Below are 20,010 nucleotides of genomic sequence, written 5' to 3'. Positions count from 1 at the left end.
GGCTTGAATTGAGATAGACTAGGGTACACTGAGCAGGGTGAGCAGTGTGAAGGCTGCACAAGAGAAGGCTATGACCGTGGTACTGAGAGAGAGCAGGCAGCAGGGTAGAGACTAGACCAGCTCACAGGCCTGCAGCATCGGTGGGGGCCGGGGGTGGGGGTTACACTGTATTCAGCCTGCGGGAAGAGGGAACTGTGTGGCAGTCAGGGATGGCTCTTTGTTGGAAAGTGAGGGAATGACCAATTGGCACATTTTGAGTTTGAGGTGATAATGAGATGAGCACCCAAGTGTAAGTGTTTAAAGGGCACTTAGGGATAATCAGTGTAATCTCTTTTGTTTTACATTTTTTAATTGAGGTATAGTTGACAAATGACATTGTATTAGTTTCAGGTGTACAACGTAATGATTCAATATTTGTGTATGAAATGGTCACCATAAGTCTAATTAACCATAGTTAACATCCATCATCATACACAGTTACAGAATTGTTTTTTCTTCTGATGTAAACTTTTAAGATCTGCTCTCTTAGCAGCTTTCAAATATGCCATAAAAAGTATGGAACGCTTCATGAATTAACGTGTTATCTTTGCATGGGGGCCATGCCAATCTTCTCTGTATTGTTCCAATTTTAGTATATGTGCTGCTGAAGCAAGCACTCTTTAATTTATTTTAATCATAGTTGACGTACAATATTATATTAGTTTTAGATGTATAACAGTGATTAGACATTTATATACCTTACAAAGTGATTGCCAAGATAAGTCTAGTACCCATCTGGCACCATGCATAGTTATTACAATGTTATTGACTATATTCCCTGTGCTGTACCTCACATCCCTGTGACTAATTTTATAACTGGCAATTTGTACTTCTTAATCCCTTCATCTTTTTTGCACCCCCCCATGTTGAGGCAGTTGGTCTCCAGTCGTAGGTCAGATGCTCACAGCAGCTCTGGATGGCTGCTGGCCACTCACGGCAGCCCACAGCAGCTCACGCCATCCTCTGGCTACTCATGGCAGCACACAGTGGCCTGTAGCAGCACACAGCAGCTCACGCCATCCTCTGGCTACTCATGGCAGCACACAGTGGCCTGTAGCAGCGCACAGTAGCCCACGGCAGCTCATGCCAACCTCTGGCTGCTCATGGCAGCACACAGTGGCCTGTAGCAGCACACGGCAGCACACGGCAGCTCATGCCAACCTCTGGCTGCTCATGGCAGCACACAGTGGCCTGTAGCAGCCCACGGCAGCTCATGCCAACCTCTGGCTGCTCATGGCAGCACACAGTGGCCTGTAGCAGCACACGGCAGCTCACGCCATCCTCTGGCTACTCATGGCAGCACACAGTGGCCTGTAGCAGCACACAGCAGCACACGGCAGCTCACGCCAACCTCTGGCTGCTCACGGCAGCCCAGCTCCAGGTCAAGCTGTTGTTCACAATCTTTGCTCTAGAGGACGCAGCTCATTGGCCCATGTGGGAATCGAATTGGCGATCTTGGCATTAGGAGCACAGCGGTCCAACCACCTGAGCCACTGGGCTGTCCGAAATTAATCTTGTCTTTAAAATTTTCTTTAGTTCATAAAAGGAAACAATAAATTTCTGTTAAACAAGTGGCTTAAGGCAAAATTGGACTGAATTTTTATAAAGTTATGCTCAGACTTGGTAGATTTAAGTAAAGGTTATGAATTCATTTTAATTAATGTAAAAAACTAAAACATGAGTTTTATTGATAATGTTGATTATTAAAGTGACTAAAACTAAAGCTATTAAAACCATAAGTCAAAGCAATGTTAATAAAGATAAAGCTTAAGACAGTTTTATGCAAAACTGACGGACACCATTAGGCTTCAGTATAGGTCTCACAATTCTAAAATTACAATACACGTTTTTAAAAATCTTTATAGGCCTGTATATATAATAAGTGTTACTTTCAAAACTAAAAAATTAATGCTCACTTTGTGTTTGTTTTTTGCTGTAATACTCAGTTCTGAGTTGAGCTAAGCACACACAGATTTCATTTTCAGCTGAGATGAAACTGTTTCTGTCCAGGCCCTCACATTTGTTGAGTAAGGCACAGTTTGCCTACACAGGTGGGAAGGTGAAAGGGCGGCAGCACACTCTGTCACAGTTTGGTGAACGGTAGGATTTTCTTTTTTATAGAAATCTGGAACTTTTCTAGAACTCTAGGGCACCTTGAATCTCACCTTGAATGTATGATAGGACTGCAGCTCTTAAAGTTCATTCTCTTGATTCAAAGTCAAGTTCTTAGACTGAGCAGAAGGGTCTCTCCCCAGCCATACACGTGTGTTAGAAGGGGGGAAATACTGTACAGTTTTGTCCTGCCACTCCCCAGGTTGTTTACCGTAAGCCTCGGGGCCCCCTGATATCCTTCCTCACTTTCAAGCACAAGCAGTAGTGGGAATGTCACAAGATTTCCTTTTTCCCCCTTTGAATTGAGATAAAATTCACATAACATAAAAATCACCATTTTAAAGTATGAAGTTCAGTGTTTTTTTAGGACATCCACAGTGCTATGCAACCGTCACCAAACTTCCCCAGGCCTTCCTCCCCTCAGCCCGAGCAGCCACTGTATTCCCTTCTGGCTCTGTGTATTTCATAGTCTAGGCACCTCACATAAATGCGATCGTACAATATGTGTCATCTTCTGCCTGGCTTCTTTCACTTAGGATGTTTTCGAGGTTCATCCATGTTATAGCATGTATATCAGTGATTAGTTCTTTTTTGGTTTTTTGGCTGAGTAATGTCCATAGTCTGTTACACTACATTTTATTTATCCATTCATAAGTTGGTAGACATTTGAGTTGCTTCCACTTTTGGGCTCTTGTGAGTAGTGTTGCTGTGAACGTTGGTGGACAAGTGTCTGTGTGGACTCCCTGAATTGCCAGCAAGTGTGTGTCCATCCTTTGTACATCTGATTACCACCTGTAGCATTTTAATGAATAACAAAGTTTGGCAATTTGTTGATATGTTTATTTGAAGAGTGGGAGGCATACTGCTTCATGGTAAATATAGTAAAGGGCATTTTTTTCAATGTTGCCTATTTAATGTTGTAAAACTGCTCTTGTGTTTATCAGTTACCTAAATTATTTCCCGTTCTTCACACTCCTGCTTTTATTTAGTTAAAGTTAAAATTTAGTGCTTGTAATATTCTTGAATTCTAATATATGAATACATTTATTTATATTTATTTTTATTCATTTTTTTTGTTTAGATCGGAATTACTTTGTTGTGAGATAAATAAGATGTGGTTTTTTCCTAGAGCGTCCCATACCCTTCGATCATATGATGTATGAGCATCTTCAGAAGTGGGGTCCACGGAGGGAAGAAGTGAAATTTTTCCTTCGACATGAGGATTCCCCAACCGAGAGCATTGAACAAGGTAGATAAGTGCTTTTTTTTCTCATTTGTTAATTTTTGCCATAAATTGTTTTTAAATAGTAAATATTAACATAAGTTATTCACGCTGTTTTTCCCCTTCACTCACAGGTGGTGAAAGGGAGAGTCGTGTTATTGTACGTTTCCTTGACCTGGTCAGGTTTCCTTGACCTCTTTTATTTCAGTGTACAATTATTTCATGCCTTTTAGGCACCCAGCTCTTTCTTCCTTCTCAGGACCCAAAGTCAGTCCGATAATGCGCTCAGACACCTGCGAGGATCTGCTGTCTAAAAGAATTGTTTTTGATAAATACCAGACAGATCAAATACCTAGATTTTAAGAATAAATAAAACCATGAAAGGATTAGAAACATTCTGAGAAATATGGCATTTTTTAAATGATGAACAAGACCTTTCTAAATGTTAACGCTAAACCATAACAGAAGAGACAAACTGAATTATTAAAAAACAAAAAACTGGGGCGACCGGATGGCTCAGTGGGTTAGAGTGCGAGCTCTTAACAACAAGGTTGTCGGTTCAGTTCCCACATGGGATGGTGGGCTGCGCCCCCTGCAACTAAAGATTGAAAATGGCAACTGGACATGGAGCTGAGCTGCGCCCTCTACAACTAGGTTGAAGGACAACGACTTCACTTGAAGCTGATGTGTCCTGGAAAAAACGCGTTGTTAACCAATTGAAAACACACACATAGAAAAAAAAGCTACGTGGCAATAACCAATCTAAGCAAAATCAAAAGACAAATTATAAACTGGGAAATCATATTTATAGCTCATATTGCAAAGGAGGGCTAATTTCTTTTACATATAAAGAGATCCTAAAAACCAATAAGCAAAAAAAAAAAAGCAGCAAAATGCACACCAAACATGCAATTCACAGAAAAGGAAATATCCTCGACCCAGAATACACAAAAAGCTGTTTAGCCTTGCTCCTATTAAGAAACGCAGGGACAGCACTGAGCTGTTCTCCAGCTGTCACATAAGGGTTACAGCGTGTATTATAATACCACGGTGTTGGCAAGGGAGCTGAGCAACAGGCACTCTTCCACTTGTCGTGGGAATGTCAGTTGGCAGCTTTGGTAGAGGGCAGTTTGGTAATATCTGTTATGCTTACACAAGCACAAAACCTTTCACCCCAAATCTCACTCTGAGAACTTATCCTAAAGCTGTGCCTGCACACATCCCGAATGGCTTACACAGTGTCACTTGTGGAGCATTGCTGGTAGGAACAACCAAAATGCCTCCCAAGGGCGTCGGGCTAAAGAAATCCTGGTACATCCAAACAGTGCCCTGACCCACCATCACCTGGACACACGTTTTACCTTCTGTGTGTCATACAACAGAGAAACTGTGTGTCCACATTGGCTTGTGCACATGTGAAATAGCTTTGGGAGGACACGTAAGAAACGGGTAACGTTGCTGGCCTGGGGGGAGGGAAAATTGTTACTCACGTGCCTGCTTGTTCCTTTGCATTTTGAACCATGGGGATATGCTTCCTCTTTTTGAATCAAAATTTAAAGAAAATAAGGGAATCATTTTTTTTCTGAAAGCATATACACTGTGCAGTTAAGAGACCCGTAACTTGTTATTTAACAGGATTGCAGATTATTTGTAGTATTAAAAAAAATAAATAATGGAAGTATATCCTGTAAAAAGAGGATTTCTTTATTGTAAATTATCGTCCTTTGTTTCTATTTTAATTAAAGGATATTTTGCCCCTGGGACGAGTTACGATCTACTTTAGAATCATCTTTCCTAGCCGTTCTTTCTGTTACAGTGCTGTATGCACTATTGCTTCTGGGTTTAGTCCATCGGCTGCTGGTCGTCTGGAATCAGGAGGCCAAGCTCCTGGTCCAGCACTTTATCCACCTGCACTTTAGCCAAGGGCCCTGCCTCTGTGCAAAATCTTGCTGTGAAGGATTCGACTAGCAGACGGTCCAAGAGCTGTTCTAATCCTGAGAATTTGTATTAGCTGCCTACCTGAGCTATCCAAATAGGTATACCCTCCCTTACCTAGCTATACTTTTTACTGTTATCAATCTGATATGTGTACATAACCCTAATGGCCTGGGCTGGTGAGCTGGGGGCAGGGTCTTCCTTTATTCTCACTTTATAAAATTGAGAAGTCTTAGGGATACTTACGAGAACCGTCCAGAGTCATAAGGAAGGTGACAACACTGACCTTCCAGTTTGACCTTCATTGTCGCACGTGGTGCTGCTCAATCTAGTTGGATCGACATGGCAAGTATACAAGACAAGTGGGGAGGGCGGGTGGCGAGCTATGGGAATTAAGGAGCTAGCCCTCAGCATGGAACATTCAGAGGGGCGTGCTGGGGGGATGGCGCTGGAGTAAGTCCTGAAGAATGAGTGCAGTTTGGAGGCAGGGGACAGGGACGTGTGGTGATGGGAGATTATCTTCTCCCCAGCTCTGACGGCTGTGGGAGATTAGGTAGCATTGGAAGAAGCAAGTTCACCACACAACTCCATCATCTTTCAGAACTTGCAGCAGAGTCCTGCGTCCCTATTTAATGCTTAGCTTCAATGGCATGTGTGACAAGACCCTACCCATCTCTTCAACCTCATCGCCCCTTCTTTCTCTCGTACCACATCTTTCTTGCATATTCATTCTCTCTCCTGCCCTGACTCAGTAGCCCTTCCGCCCTACAGTAATGTCCTACCCTTGGCCCTTTTCCTGCCCTGTGCTTATGTGCATTCTGTCTCAGAGCTCAAGAAAAGGTGGTGGACAAAACGGCTCTCATTGCCGCTTTGGTCCCTATTTTGTTTTTGTGCACTGAACTTCTCCCCCACCTTATACACTAAGCAGCCGGAAGTGAGGCTCCAAGACTGACGTTTCCTCTGCTTCCCACGTGGCTGAGGACCAGGCAGTCGTCACCCATTGCTATTACTGGTCTCGATCGTATGAAATGACTGTTCAGTTGCATGCCATGTCACCTACATTTATTTAGGCTCTTTTCATTATCACCCACCATGGACCCTTTTTGGACATTCTCTTCTTATTTATCTGCTATCTTCCCCATCAGATATACTGTGTATCTGTTTATATATTATATAGCTTTGCTTTATACATAAAAGAGGAAGATTATTTCACCCCCAAGAGCCACTCTTTGCCCCCTTAGAGGTGATGTCACTCTCTGGGAGAAAATGCATGGTTTAAGGTGAAGCCATACTTTCATAATGTAATTCTTCAAGTTTTCAAAGTAATAGGGAAGAAATAGACAAAAATGTTTTTCTGTCTTTTTAACATTCGGTTCATGATCCTTTGAAATCATGTATTCTTGGTATTAAAGCAAGCTCTGGGGGTGAGAACTCTCCAAATAGCATCAAGTAAACCTGGGAAGACGAGCAGGCATTCAACATCTCAGGACTCTGTGTGTGTGTGTGATTTCAGATGTACCGACATTGCGCCTCACTCTACTTTGTTTAAAAAACATGACATAGAATTGTTCTAGTTTAAATTTGAAGGGCTTTTAAAAAAAGGTTTTAATTTTTACGGAACAAAGGAAAATTCATAAGACTGCCCAAATTGAAATAGTGTCCATCTCAACTTTTAATGCTACTTGTGAAGATCAGTTTTGTGCATTTTTTATTATGGATATTAAGTTCTATTTTAGTCTCTTCTAAAATATAAAAGCCTTCAAATATTTTAATAAAAATTTAATGTGGTAAAATAATCATAACAGAAAATTTACCTTCTTGACCATTTTTAAGTGTTAGAAAGTCAGCTTCATGGTTCTGCAATAGAATGTTAGAAGAAAAAAATTTCATTTAAATAACTTTGTATATACAGATCAATTGTAAAACATTTTTTCAACTGTACTGAGTCTTGAGTTCAACTGGTTTTTTATACTTGTGTTAAATAAATATTTGAATAAATAAAGAAGTGGGAGAATATTGTTTTTCTAGTATGTCTTTTAGTAAGTTTGGTCCTTTCATTTCTTTTTATTTATTTATGTAATAACTTTTTAAAAAATTAGTTTCAGGTTTCAGGCACAAAACAATATAATAATTAGACATTTATCATTTATATCCCTCATGGTCCATTCATTTCCTTAGGTGGCCGTCAGACCCAAGAGCAAAGAACGCCGAGAAATGTGATAAGTGTTCCTGGAGAAAAGCGTACTGAAAATGGGGTAAGCAACAGTGAATTACATTCATTTTTTATATTGCTTTTTACAAGTGCTAATGAGTTTGGGATATAATTTATTCTTAAAGAATTATTTTTTGGGAAGCAATGATCATTTCTGTTGAGTATTTTAAAACTTTGTATGAAGCTATAAAGAGACAAGCATTGAGTGGTCTCACCATTCCACATCCTGGCCCCTGCGCTGGGTGGTCTGGGCAGAGCAGGCCCTCCCTGCCCTTCCCATGTCGCTGCCCATGGCACATCCTGGAGCAGCAGCTGCCACCTCTGCATGTGACAATGGCTCTAGACCTTCCTTCAGGTTGAAAAGGCAGAATCGCTGGTGGGTTGAGTCTTCACAGTTGTCTCCAGGAGAGGGGGCTTCCTTTGTCACATGATGTAGAGCTGGAGAGTAGGCGACATTGACTGTAGGTGAGGAGGTGTGTCTAAGGCGACGGGGTCTTCCTAAGAAACGTTGGTTTGCAGTAAAAGAGTGAGCAGGTTGGGACATTGTCACCATGCTCTTTCCCGGAAATTTTTGTAAGAACCTTTTCCAAGTAATTTTAAGGCTAGAGAATTAGTTTCTTTTTCTGACTCTGCCACTGACGAAGTAGGTAATTTTGGGCAGGTGACTTTCTAGCACAGTGCTTGGAGTAGCCAAATATTGGTAAGGACACGGTCTGATGTCTAGGCCCCGTTTTCAGGCACTGGCTTCAGAACTTTCTAACCAGCTAACTTTGAGCAAGTTACTCTGCTGCTCTGCTTCCCAACTTACGATTACTGAATTGCTGTTTTAATTCTTTTATTGGCTACTGTCGTGACTGTAAACGATACACTTAAATCTCTCTCTCTTTGTACTGTCAGCTTTGAGTCACATCTCTGTCTCCCTCCCTGTAAGACGAGGGTATTCGCCCCAGCCCTTTCTCCACCTCCTCTTCCCACCCACCTTCCAGCATTTTCAGTTGTACTTGTTGTTGAGGTTGATAGTATGTTTTGCTGTTATGTAACTGTAATCGAGCCTTTTATACTTTGTGGATGGGTTAGAAAGTGAAAATCGAGCAGTGTTTATTATTTTAAATTTCACAGGTCACCACTGTGGGGACAGAGTCCCAGAGAGCAGTTTCCAGGCTCTCGGCCTCGTGTAGAAAGGTGCTGGCTCGGGTAGTAGATGGTCATCAGCTGTGTTCAGATGGCCATCAGCTGTAACCGGTTAGCCATTAGTCACTGACATAACTGCCGTGGCTACACTAGGGGCTTGGTTGGTTGGCAGAGAAGCGGACGGCGGATTGCGGCTAGCAAGTGGGGTTAGCATGCGGACAGTGGATTGCGGATTGTGTGGATCCTACTTCCTGCGTCTTGTCCGGCTGCCAGCGAGACTGGGGTGCAGGAAGACCCCTCGTTGGGGTCATGGCGGATGTTCGCTTTTGTATCTCAACCAGCTGCCAGCGAGAATATAGTGGTGTGGCTCCCATATCTCTGGCTTTGTTGTTCCTTTTTGGCCTCACCGTACTGTGTCTACCCGCTGAGAGCAGGACCAGAGACCCTGCATTACAGCCACTGCAGAGCTGAGGGGTGATTAGATTACCTTTTCTCCGCTCTGGTTCCAGTGCCCTCGTCCTGTGCCATCAGGAGAAGCCCTGCTCATGTCGGACTGTGGCTTTTCCTTCCTTACCCCCCACTTCCCACCGATCACTCCTCGAGTCCTCTTCCCACTCGTGCCGTCTCATGGGCGTGTCCACGCCAGATCTCGAGCCTCTGTGGGCTCTGCCAGGTGAATCTGCATCAGACGTCTTCCTGGGAAAGGCCCGGACTAGCAGCAGGACTTTTGCTTCCGAACATGTGGGGTGGGGCCTGGAAACTGCCCACACGACTCTCTTGCCCTGTCAGCTTTGAGCACCCCTAGGCCGTGCACACTTGTCAGGAGTGTCCAGAACTTCATTGTCCAACAGGATTTTGAAGATCCGGTTTGACTTTGTGCTATTTTAAAAGCAAATTGGTTTATTCTCATTGTTGTATATGCCTGTGTTGGTCCCCAAGACTGCCCCCAGTGTCACTGATTTGCTACGAGGACTCACAGGACTCAGGATACAGTTGTCCTCAAGGCTGTGACTCACTATAGTGAGAGGACGCAGGGCAAGGTCAGCAAAGGCAGAAGGCACATGGCAGAGTCCAGGGCAAATGAGGCACAGGCTCCAGGGCCCTGTCCCGTGGCGCCGCACAGGACACGCTGCACTCTCCGGCAACGGACTGTGACCGACGTGAACCGTCTTCCAGGGAAGCTCCGGGTGCCGGCCTTGCCTGGGAGCATCCACGCCCAGGAGGAAAGCAGGTGCTTAGCACAGCCGGCGCACGTACACACTTACGTGTGTACGGTGTAGGTGCAGGGAGCCACCGGACTAGTTTGGGAATGGAGGGGGCCCTCTGAAGTTCTGAGTGCCCGGGCCAGCGTCACGGGCCTGCTGTGTGAATGGCTGTGCACCGCACCCTTTCGGTTCTGCAGCCTGTGTTCTCAGGCAGCCAGGCCAAAAGCCCAGGCACTTTGGCTTTGTTCCTGCCTGTCCCACACGTTGCCGAGGTCCGTTCATCCTGCCCCGATGCTTTCTTCTAAGAGCTTTATAGTTCCCAAAGCTCTTACATTTAGGTCTATGATCCATTTTGAGTTAAATTTAGTGTATGGTGTGAAGTTTGGTCCAAATTCATTTTTTATTACTTGCAGGTGTACAGAACAACATACTGATGAGACTACACCCCTCACAGCCTGATCACACCCCCGTCCACTACCCTCTGACACCCTGCATAGCTATTCTGATACCACTGACTGTGTTCCCTATGCTGTACCTCACATCCCGTGACTATTTGTATACATATTTAATCATAGTTGACATTCAGTATTATTTTATGTTAGTTTCAGGTGTACAGCGCAGTGGTCAGGCGTTTGTCTCATCTATGAAGCGATTCCCCCCATAAGTGCAGTACCCATCTGACACCCTACGTAGTCTTTACAACATTACTGATTATATTCCCCATACTGTACTTCACGCCCCGTGACTATTTTGTACCAAGTACCAAGGTGTACTTCCTAATCCTTTCACTGTTCTCCCCCACCCCCCAACCCCACTCCCCTCTGGCAGCCATCAGTTTGTTCTCTGTCTATGAGTCTGTTTCTGTTTAAATTCATTCTTTTGCGTGTAAATATCCAGTTATCCCAGCACCGTTTAGTGAAAAGACTGTTGTTCCCCCAGTGAATTGTCTTGGTACCTTTGTCCAAACATGTTGTCCAAACAGTTGACTGTAAACGTGAGTCATTTCTGAAAGCATTTATTATTAACATGGGCACTCAGTCCCCTGTTTTCCATCTGGTACTCAGGACTCAGCTGTGCTTATCGTCTACCTGGCCAGATAGCATTTCAGTGGTCTCGAGAACAAACCTCTAGACTTCTGCCATCACCAGGACACAGAGCTGGGGAGGAGATCTAGGGATTCCAAGTCTTTCCCTCAGTCTGCCTATTTAGGGGCTCTGCATGGCCTTTCCCTTCCCAGAGGTACGTGGTGGGGTCAGTTCCCAGTCTTCTGAAGATTCTGTGTTGGAACCGGGCTGTTGATCCAATCTTACTGTTCCTGGCTTCCAGTTTGTCTCAGCTCTACTAGGGTGGCTACCTCACACCCATGCTCTTTCCAGCTTCCAGATGTTTCTGTTGTCCCCATTCCCGTGAGTCTTGTGTCACCATTTTCTATTATTTGATGTTGAAAATCCCTTTACTGTCATGTAGTGGAGTTATGGTAGTTAATGAAAGCATGATGAAATAATCCTATTTTGATCAGAACTAAATGTGGATTTCTTTTCATTTCTCCTATTGGAAATTGTTGAATTTACTGATTCTGAGGATTAGTATCTATCAACAATTCTGGAAAATTCTCTATCATCTCTACAGGTTTTCTTCCTCATCCTTTTTCCTTTTCTTGAACTCTGATAAAACTCAATCTTTCATTTTATTCTCCTTGTCTCTTAATTTCTTTTTTATATTTTCCCTTTCTTTGTCTCTTTGTACTGTTTTGGATAGTTTATTAAGATATATCTTTCAGTTCATGACTTCTGTCTTCAGCTGTGTTTATTTGGCTGTTTAGTACTTACGAGGTCAGACAATTAAATTCGCAAACTCATCCTAGAGGAAGTGCTCCATGCCTCACTGCTGAATATCACTATGGACACCTTCAAAGTGCTCCCCTTGGGAAGCTATGCACTGACGCCAGCGCCTAGTCCACCCTTCAAAGCGATTTTGGAACTCTTTTTCTGGAATTGCCATCAGAGCTGTCGTCATATTACCCTTGATGTCCTGAAGGTCATCAAAATGTCTTCCTTTCAATATTTCCTTTATCTTCAGGTAAAGAAAGAAATCATTGGGGGCCAGCTCAGATGAGTAGGGAGGGTGTTCCAATACAGTTATTTGTTTACTGGCTAAAAACTCCCTCACAGACAGTGCCGTGTGAGCTGGTGCATTGTCGTGATGCAAGAGCCATGAATTGGTGAAAAGTTCAGGTTGTTTCCGTCTAACTTTTTCACACAGGCTTTTCAGCACTTCCAAAAAGTAAATTTGGTTAACTGTCTAGTTGGTACAAATTCATAATGAATAATCCCTCTGATATCAAAAAAGGTTATCAATATTGTTGCAACAAGTTCGCGAACTTTGTCAGATCTTGTATGCTTCTATTTATATAAAATTCTAGAAAACATAAACTAATCTCTAGTGACAGAAAGTAGATCAGTGGCTGCCTGTGGAGCTGGGACTTAGGAGGGGTGCAAGGAGCTGTGGGAGGAAGGGATTACAGAGGAGCACAAGGATATTTGGGGAGTAATGGGTTTGTTCCTTTTCTTAATTGTAGTGAGGTTTCATGGTGTACACGTTTGTCTAAATTGTACACTTTAGATGTGTACAGTTTATGATATGTTGATCATACCTCAATAAAGTAGTTTTTAAGTTCATTAAAATTTTCAATTCTAGAAGTTTTAGTTTTTTTCCACCTTTTTTTGGTTACTCTGCTTATATTTTAAGCTTCTTGTATTTCTTTAAACACACTAAACCTAGATATTTTATATTCTGTAACTAATAATTTCAGTATCTGCATAGGTTGCTTCTGCTGGCTTTTAGTTAATGATGGTTTGGTCACATGTGCTTTGATTTTTGATAATGAACTGCTCATTTTCTTGGAACTTTACCTGTAAGCATTTTTGAGGCCTGGATAAAGGTAGGATTTCCTGAGAGGTTTGCACGTGCTTTGGTCAGGAACTAGGCACGCAGCCAGGCTCACTCTTGTCCCCTTTGTGGGTCACGAAGCTTGCATGAGGGCTGTATAGTGGGTACAGATTCGAGGGCGGTTGTCCCCTCTTCACTTAGACCATGATGGACCTGCTACCCCCTTCTGTGGGTGGGAGTGTGTTTCTCATTTACTCCACACTCAGGTTATAGCTCATTGGGGTCCTGGACAGATGTGGGCATCTCCTGTTGGACTCTCCACCCTGATTGGTCCTCATCTTTCTCTCTTAACGCCAGGCTTCAGCTCCAGAGGGCAAAGCTTCAGATGGGCAAGCCAACTTGGTATGCCCTCAATGCCTAGAGCTTTTGCTGTCTCTTTATTTTTGGCCCCTGTGGCTTCCTTGCTGTGTGTCAGCTCAGCAATGCTTTTAAAAATAGGTTTTTATGTTTTATCACCTAGGTGTTGCTGACAGGAATGTTATTCAGTGTGTCACATGGGCCACGCTGTTGAAAACAGAGCAGTTCCCATAGTGTTTTGCTTGTAGCTCCCAAGAGGTATATAGTTGCTTTCTTCTTACTGTTACCTGTGTTCTCTGATAGTCTGTTTTCCTGCTGATCTTTCTAGCCGTCATCATTCCTAGCCACTTGCCTTGGGTACAACTGTGTGTTGAACTAAACAGAGTTGATAAGGGTGGATTTAAATCGTAAGAGTAATTCAGATTTGTAGGATTAAACAGCATGCTGTAGTATTACTGCAGGGAGGGGAGCTGGCGTACATTTCAGATATCTAATGGCCTCTCAGCCATAGTACTCTGTGAGACTTAGCAATTGTTGGGATGAAATTGTCCAGCTCCAAAATATAATGAGATAGTAGAGAAACTCGATTTTACTGAGTATTTTATGTCATAAAAATAAACCTACATGTTTGTAATGTATCTTGATAGCATTATCACGTACTTTTCTGTTTGCTAGATAGGCAAGTAGAGATACACTCTAAACCTGAAAATTTATAACTTTGAAGAAGTAGGGGAAAAAAGGAATGATTTAATGTTCTAGAATATTATGTGAGCATGGGTATATTTTATCCTAATTTGTCAGAGTTTTGTTTTAGAGATGTTGGTCATTTTTGAAATGATATTGTACTTGAAAATCCAGTTATACTTTAAAAAACGAGTTATTTTAAATATCTCGTGGTGATTAAATTACAAAATAGGAAACTGGCTGTTTGCTCTAATTCTTAATTTCTTTCCTGTGAAATATACATACAGAAGAATGTATAAAACATGTACAGTTTAAAGAATTACTTAAAAAACAAACCCACCCAGGTGGGTAACTACCACCCAGGTTTAGAAAGTTCTCCCTTTATTCTTTTTTTTTTTTTTTTTTTGCTAAACAAAACTTTTATTGAGTGAGAAAAATCCCAGGAGGCTGTCTTGCAGAGGTTCTCGAGCGTCAGACCTCAGGAAGTGGGGCCCCCAGGCTGCTGACCTGTATTGCGTGCTGAGTTGTAGGTCCTGGGCCCACGTTTCTAGGTTGAGGCCTGGCCTGTGGACTCACGGGCCACAGCTGCAGTTCCCACAGCCTGGTCTGTACAGGTGGCCCCCTGGGGCAGGTCTGTGTGCTTGCGGGCAGATTGCTGCGTAGCGTCTGGGTTGGCGTCCACTTGGAAAGCACTGCTCAGGGCGGGTCCACACGGCCTTGGGCTGCTCATGCTACCAGGTAGATGAGGACATCATTGGGCTCCCCTTGAAGGGCTGCCCATTCCTTGGGGGGCCAGGCTTGGGGGCCAAACTCCTCATCGGGCTTCCACTGCAAGAGCTCTCCCCCACCGCCCCCACCACGGCCAAGAGGAGGTTCCAGGCTGGTGGCACTGGTCCCAGTCTCTCTCAGCAGCAAACTCAGCGTGGAGGCGGCAGATGTCCTCGAGCGTGGGTTCCAGGCTGAAGCTGAAGGGGCTGGTAGCACCACAGTCTTCTCCCTCTGTGTCTCCGGCCTTCTCCCTGCCCTCCTGGGACATGGCGCCCACCACTCTGCACCCCCGATTGTACTGGAGACCCTGTGTTCTGCTCCTCTGTTCTTTTTAAAGCAGTTCTGTCCAGTTTATTTTTATTTGAGACAACCAAAGACCTTATAAAAGCAAGGTGTTTGGTGGCGGCTGCTTGAAAAGTCTCTCTCAAATTCCACAGAAAAAGAAAAATAAAGGGTGTTTTGGAGATAGGTGGGTAAACAACTAAATCACAGCACACTGTGAAAAGTGTGGTAAAATAGAGGAGGCCCCAGAGTAAAAGGCCCGGATCTGAGTAATTTACTGAGGTGGAACTCAGGCCAGAGGGGGAACACGAAACTCTTGGTGGAAGACAGCTGTACACATGTTGGTGACAGTGGAGCCACAGTATGGGGACAGGAAGGGGGAAGAGGCCGTGCTGAGGAGGGAGCAGAGCTGGGCATGGGGGGCGGGGTTGGAGAGGGAGTATGGTGCTAAGAGCCTGGGCTCTGCTCACAAGATTTTAAGTAAGAGAAAGACAAACTCAGCTGTTTTGGGAAGATCCCTCTGGTGCTAGTGTGTGAGAATTCTGAGTCCTGAGGGTGGGGTGCAGTGAGGTGGGGGTGGCTAGACGGGGAGCCTGTGTGAGGTCATTGCTTGCTGTACTTCACAGTAGTGTGACAACTATGTACCTGAGTCTCAGAGAGGCTTATTTTCAAAGGAAAGGTTTGAAAAGGAAATGTTTAAGGTTATGGAGATATATGCATAAACTCAAAAGGCATCCCGTTATCTACAGACTACAATTTAAAAGAAATGTCACTTGAGATGACAGCATAAACAAGATAAATTATTATTAGCTACCAGAATTCTCTTTCTTTAAAGAAATCTTAAACATTTTATTTTGTATGTGAGCAGTTATTACCTAGGAAACAAATTCCTTTAAAATCATCTCAAGAAAAATGATCAGACCTAACCCTTTAAAATTAGTCCATTTTAATTCATGTGTGTCTGCCTATAGGAAATTGTTCCAGGAAAGTCAAAGAGTTGGCTTATGTAGACCTCTGGGATAACAGAAGCAGTGCTAGGCAGGCCCCTCAGCTCTCCTGCCCTCCTCCAGAAAGCCCTCAGTGACGCTGGGCAGGTGACATGGTCTGTTTTGTCATTTCTCATAATCTTCAAAAAATAAAGAGTTACCTAGAGTTCTCATTCTTCTGTTTATTTTATTTCTTCATCATTACATGCTAGAACCAAATTATCTTAGTTTTACGTTTTTCAAGGTGGGGAGAGAGATTAATTCTTTCCTGTTAGATTAATGCACCTGAAATTGTTGATGTTTGACCATTTTTGATCTACAAAAACAGCACTTTCATATAGTTCAAACTAATAAGAAATCAACAAATGGTATCTGGTGGTAGGTTTCCCCTGTGATACAATAAACTGCTTTTGGTTAGTATCAATAATACGTGCCTATGTCACAGCCCGGTAAGAAAAAGCAGGGAGGGCGGTACCTCCTGGGTGATGGAAAGAATCTGGTTTGCTGCTGTCAGGAGACCGGTTAAGATTCTGACACTGCTTCTGACCCATGTGAGCTGGGAAGAGCTGGTCAACCAGCTGCCCAGAGGCTCAGCTCTCTCATCTATAAAATCAGCTTCTTTTCCTCAGAGGGTTTTTGTAAGCGTCAACTAAGATTAACTGTAAGTTCAGGTATGTATAAAGGTCTGACATTCTGTAGCAAGTGCTCATGACATGTTGAATCTCTAGAATTCAGACTTCAGCAACAAACACTGAGTTCTCTCCCATCTTTGGAAGTGATGTCAGCTCCTGAGTGTCAGAACAATTGTGTGAGAGATTCCTTAGAGGATTAGGGAAAACTTCAGGAAGCAGAGAACATTGCCACTAGGTCTGACGGGAAGGTAGAGTTTAGAGAGTGGAAGACGGGCACTGTAGACAGAAGGAAGAATGTGAGCGAAAAGATGAAGGTGGGCACGTGTTGGCTCTGGCATGGAGAGGCACGCACCTCTGCGAAGTATGAGGCGCCATTACTACAGAAGTAAGGAATCGAGGGACAAAGCCAGGCTTGGAAGGAAGGAAAGGAGTTTGGTTTTAGACATGCAGAAGCTGAAGTGCTGCAGGCAGGGTATACAAATAAAAATGTGATCGCGACCATGGGAACTGGATCTAGAGCTCCTTTGGAGAGAGACCAGGAGTGGATGGCTAGGCTCACCGATAGGTCAGGGGTGTTCTCCATCAAAGCTGAGTGCAAAAAGAAACGAGGAAGACGAACTGTTGAACCATACCATGTCATCTCATTGAAACGTGAAGGCACAGGGAAATCATTTTTTTCCTGAATAATATTACGGTACTATTCTTGTCTGTTATAACCAAAATGGAGTTACTTGGTTGAGTATTAAAATCAGCATATCAGGATTAGAGCTGACATCTGAAGTGACCCATTAGTCACTAGATGTTTAACTGCTGACCAAATCCACTAGTCTTCACTATTAACTGATCACCAAGGAACTGATGTTTGGGAAACAAACAGCATTTATACTTAAAACCTCTGTTGATTGCACATAATCTAGCTCTCTTAAACATATGCTCATAAACATTCTCTTGGTTCTTTGGATTGTGACGGTGCTGTTGAGAATAACAACCAAACTCCTGTAAGTCATGAATACTAGAACAATACAAGTATCTAGAGTCTCCATCAGATTTTACAGCAAATAAATGTGGTGGTTTTAAAATATGCCTGAGGATTCTTTAACACCCCTCCCTTCCAAAGTGGAGCTAGTTCCCCTCCTCTCCCAGACTTAGTGACTTGTTCCTAACAAAGAAGGTGGGCACAGTGACACCATGTGACTTCGAGGCTGGTTCACAAAAAAGATTGCTTCCCCTGGCTTTTTGTTGGATTGTGAGCTCTGTGGGAGGCCAGCCAGCATGCCCTGCTCAAGCAGGCAGCGCTGAGAAGGGCCTCCTTGGGGAGGAGCTGAGCCCCCCAAGCAGCCGGCACCGCTTGGGCCATGTGAGTGAGTCAGGTGGAATCAGATCCTCCCACTCCCATCAGGACTTAGGGCGACTACGGCCCTGGCTGACATTTGACTCACCCTCAGGAGATGTCTCAAGCTGGAACCAGCTGCCCAGCCACGCTGCTTCTGAATCTTCCACCCGCTGTGAGCCTTCACGAATGTTTACTGCTGTTTGGAGCTACCGAGTGTAGGCGTGATCTGTTACTCAGCGATGGAGAACTCATATGCGTACATGTCCTGTGGGGTAGATAAAGGCGACTTGATTTCCAAGTCGTTTTCACAAATGTAAAAACATGAATTGAACAATGAAGACTTAATTGTTACATAAGTTTAATATTTAAGTAATAACAGAAATATGGCTGGAAAATGACACGTCATGTCATGAGTTTGTCGTACTTGCCAAGGGAGGAAAAGCAGCTTCACAGTCACGTGCTTGGAGGGAAGGAGGGGGTGCGAGGGGATTGTTCTTTGGGGTGACTACAAGATGTAGATTTTTCCTGCTGCATCATTCACCAGTTTCTCAACTTTTAGGGAGGTTGCACTCAGACTGAACTTCAAAATAAAGTTGCAGGACCGGAAACCTTCCTTAGGGTAACCAAGCTAAACGAGAGCGCACCACAGGACGGGCCGCATGCACAGTGGGCCGGAGGCTGTGTAAGGTGGCCTGCTCCCCGTCCCTTGATGTGTGCTCAGGGCGCCACTGGCCCTGTCCACGTGTCCCGTCCAGATCGGACTTGTGCCATACCCTGTTCTCTGCGTTCAGTAAATTGGTGACTGTTTATTTCCCTGAAACTGTACTATCAAAGTGTCACTTCTTATAGAGCATTTATTGTGTTTTTGGATGAGTCATTATACCAAAGAAAAAAATTGGAAACTGGTGTAATTTTTCAAGAACCATGATAGTGAAGAGCCATTAACAGACAGTGTACAATGTGATCACCTTTTTCTGCTTTCATAGGTAAAATTGCAGTCTTTGCTAGTTTGGGCATGTACTAGAAACATACATTTGATACATATTGGCAGAATGTTTCAGTAGTACGTTAGGTGGGGTGTAAAACCAAGTCTTACTGAAAATCTACAAAAGCATATTAGTAGCTTGTGATGAGAGACATGTATATTGCATAATTGTCTATAATAGTTTGTTTTGAGAAACATTATTATGTTTTTAATAATGGAATTACTGTAACAATAGTTTCAAAATTATATTTAAAACATTACTAGAGGAGACAAAAATACATTTGATTAAAGCGATGTTATCAACTGGCTTGTTACCTAAAGCTTTCAACCATAATTATCAAGTGAGTTATAGTTGTCTCTTCATATTGTAAAAAATCTAGCTCTTATAATCTGTTTTTCAAATATTATTTTGATAGCTTTATGACTCATGACTCATACACATAATTAGTACAAATGAGACATTAATATGGGAAATAAGCCTCCTTTTCATATCTAACTTTTGGCAAATTGCGGGCCATCTTATTGATTGGAAATCTAATCATAGTATATTTGGGGTTGATGGCTTAATTATGGACATTTTTATGCTTACTTTTCTCATTATCAAAATACCGTTTATATGGAATCCTTTCTTTGGAAAGAGGTTAACATTTTATTTAAAAAGAGGATAATTTAAAAAAGAATAAAAAGGTTAATTAAAATTTAAACATTGACAACATCAAGTGTTGGCAAGGATGTTGCTGGTGGGAGTGTGAAGTGACAGTTCACTTTGATAAACAGTTTGGCAGTTTCTAGACACACCTACTGTACAACCCACCTGTTCTACTTCCTGACATTAATCACCCAAGAAGAACCCCAGCACTTGTCAACATAAATCCTCGTACCGGAGTATTAAGATGGCTTTATTCCATTCCTCATAGCCAAAAAGTAGAACAGCCCAAATGCCCATCAGCAGATGAATGGAAAAACAAAATGGTCTGTCCACACGACTGGGCACTGCTGAGCAGGGAAGGAACAACACGATGAGTCTGTGAAACATGGCCAGGGAAGGAAGCCAGACACAAAGAAGAACACACGGTGGGATCCTGGCGCTGTGAAATTCTGGGGCTCACCAAGCTGGGCCGTCCTGAACCACCACCCAGCACGGGTCACTGGCTTTGGGGCAGAGGCAGGGATAGGACCACAGGGAAGCACAGTAGGACACTTTCTGGGGTGGTGGCTACACTGCCATATGCGGCTCT

General features: G+C 43.3%; 1 protein-coding gene and 1 pseudogene across 3 annotated transcripts in view; one reads left to right on the top strand and one right to left on the bottom strand.

Moving 5' to 3' along the window:
* Positions 1-20,010, top strand: part of PPP1R13B (protein phosphatase 1 regulatory subunit 13B) — a 75,692-nt gene that overhangs the window by 30,089 nt on the left and 25,593 nt on the right. For both annotated transcript variants that reach the window (XM_081048155.1, XM_081048154.1), the window contains exons 3-4: positions 3,281-3,400; positions 7,487-7,563. In XM_081048155.1, the coding sequence (XP_080904281.1) occupies positions 3,281-3,400; positions 7,487-7,563 (197 nt within the window). The remainder of the gene's footprint in view (positions 1-3,280; positions 3,401-7,486; positions 7,564-20,010) is intronic.
* On the bottom strand, positions 14,334-14,822 carry LOC308497436 (dCTP pyrophosphatase 1-like; annotated as a pseudogene). Its single transcript has one exon. The product of its transcript is annotated as a dCTP pyrophosphatase 1-like (transcript).

Source organism: Rhinolophus hipposideros (assembly GCF_964194185.1).
Source record: "Rhinolophus hipposideros genome assembly, chromosome: 5".
In the NCBI taxonomy this organism is placed as follows: Eukaryota; Metazoa; Chordata; class Mammalia; order Chiroptera; family Rhinolophidae; genus Rhinolophus; species Rhinolophus hipposideros.
Note: the sequence above shows the minus strand (reverse complement) of the source record. Positions and strands in the feature narration are given on the sequence as shown.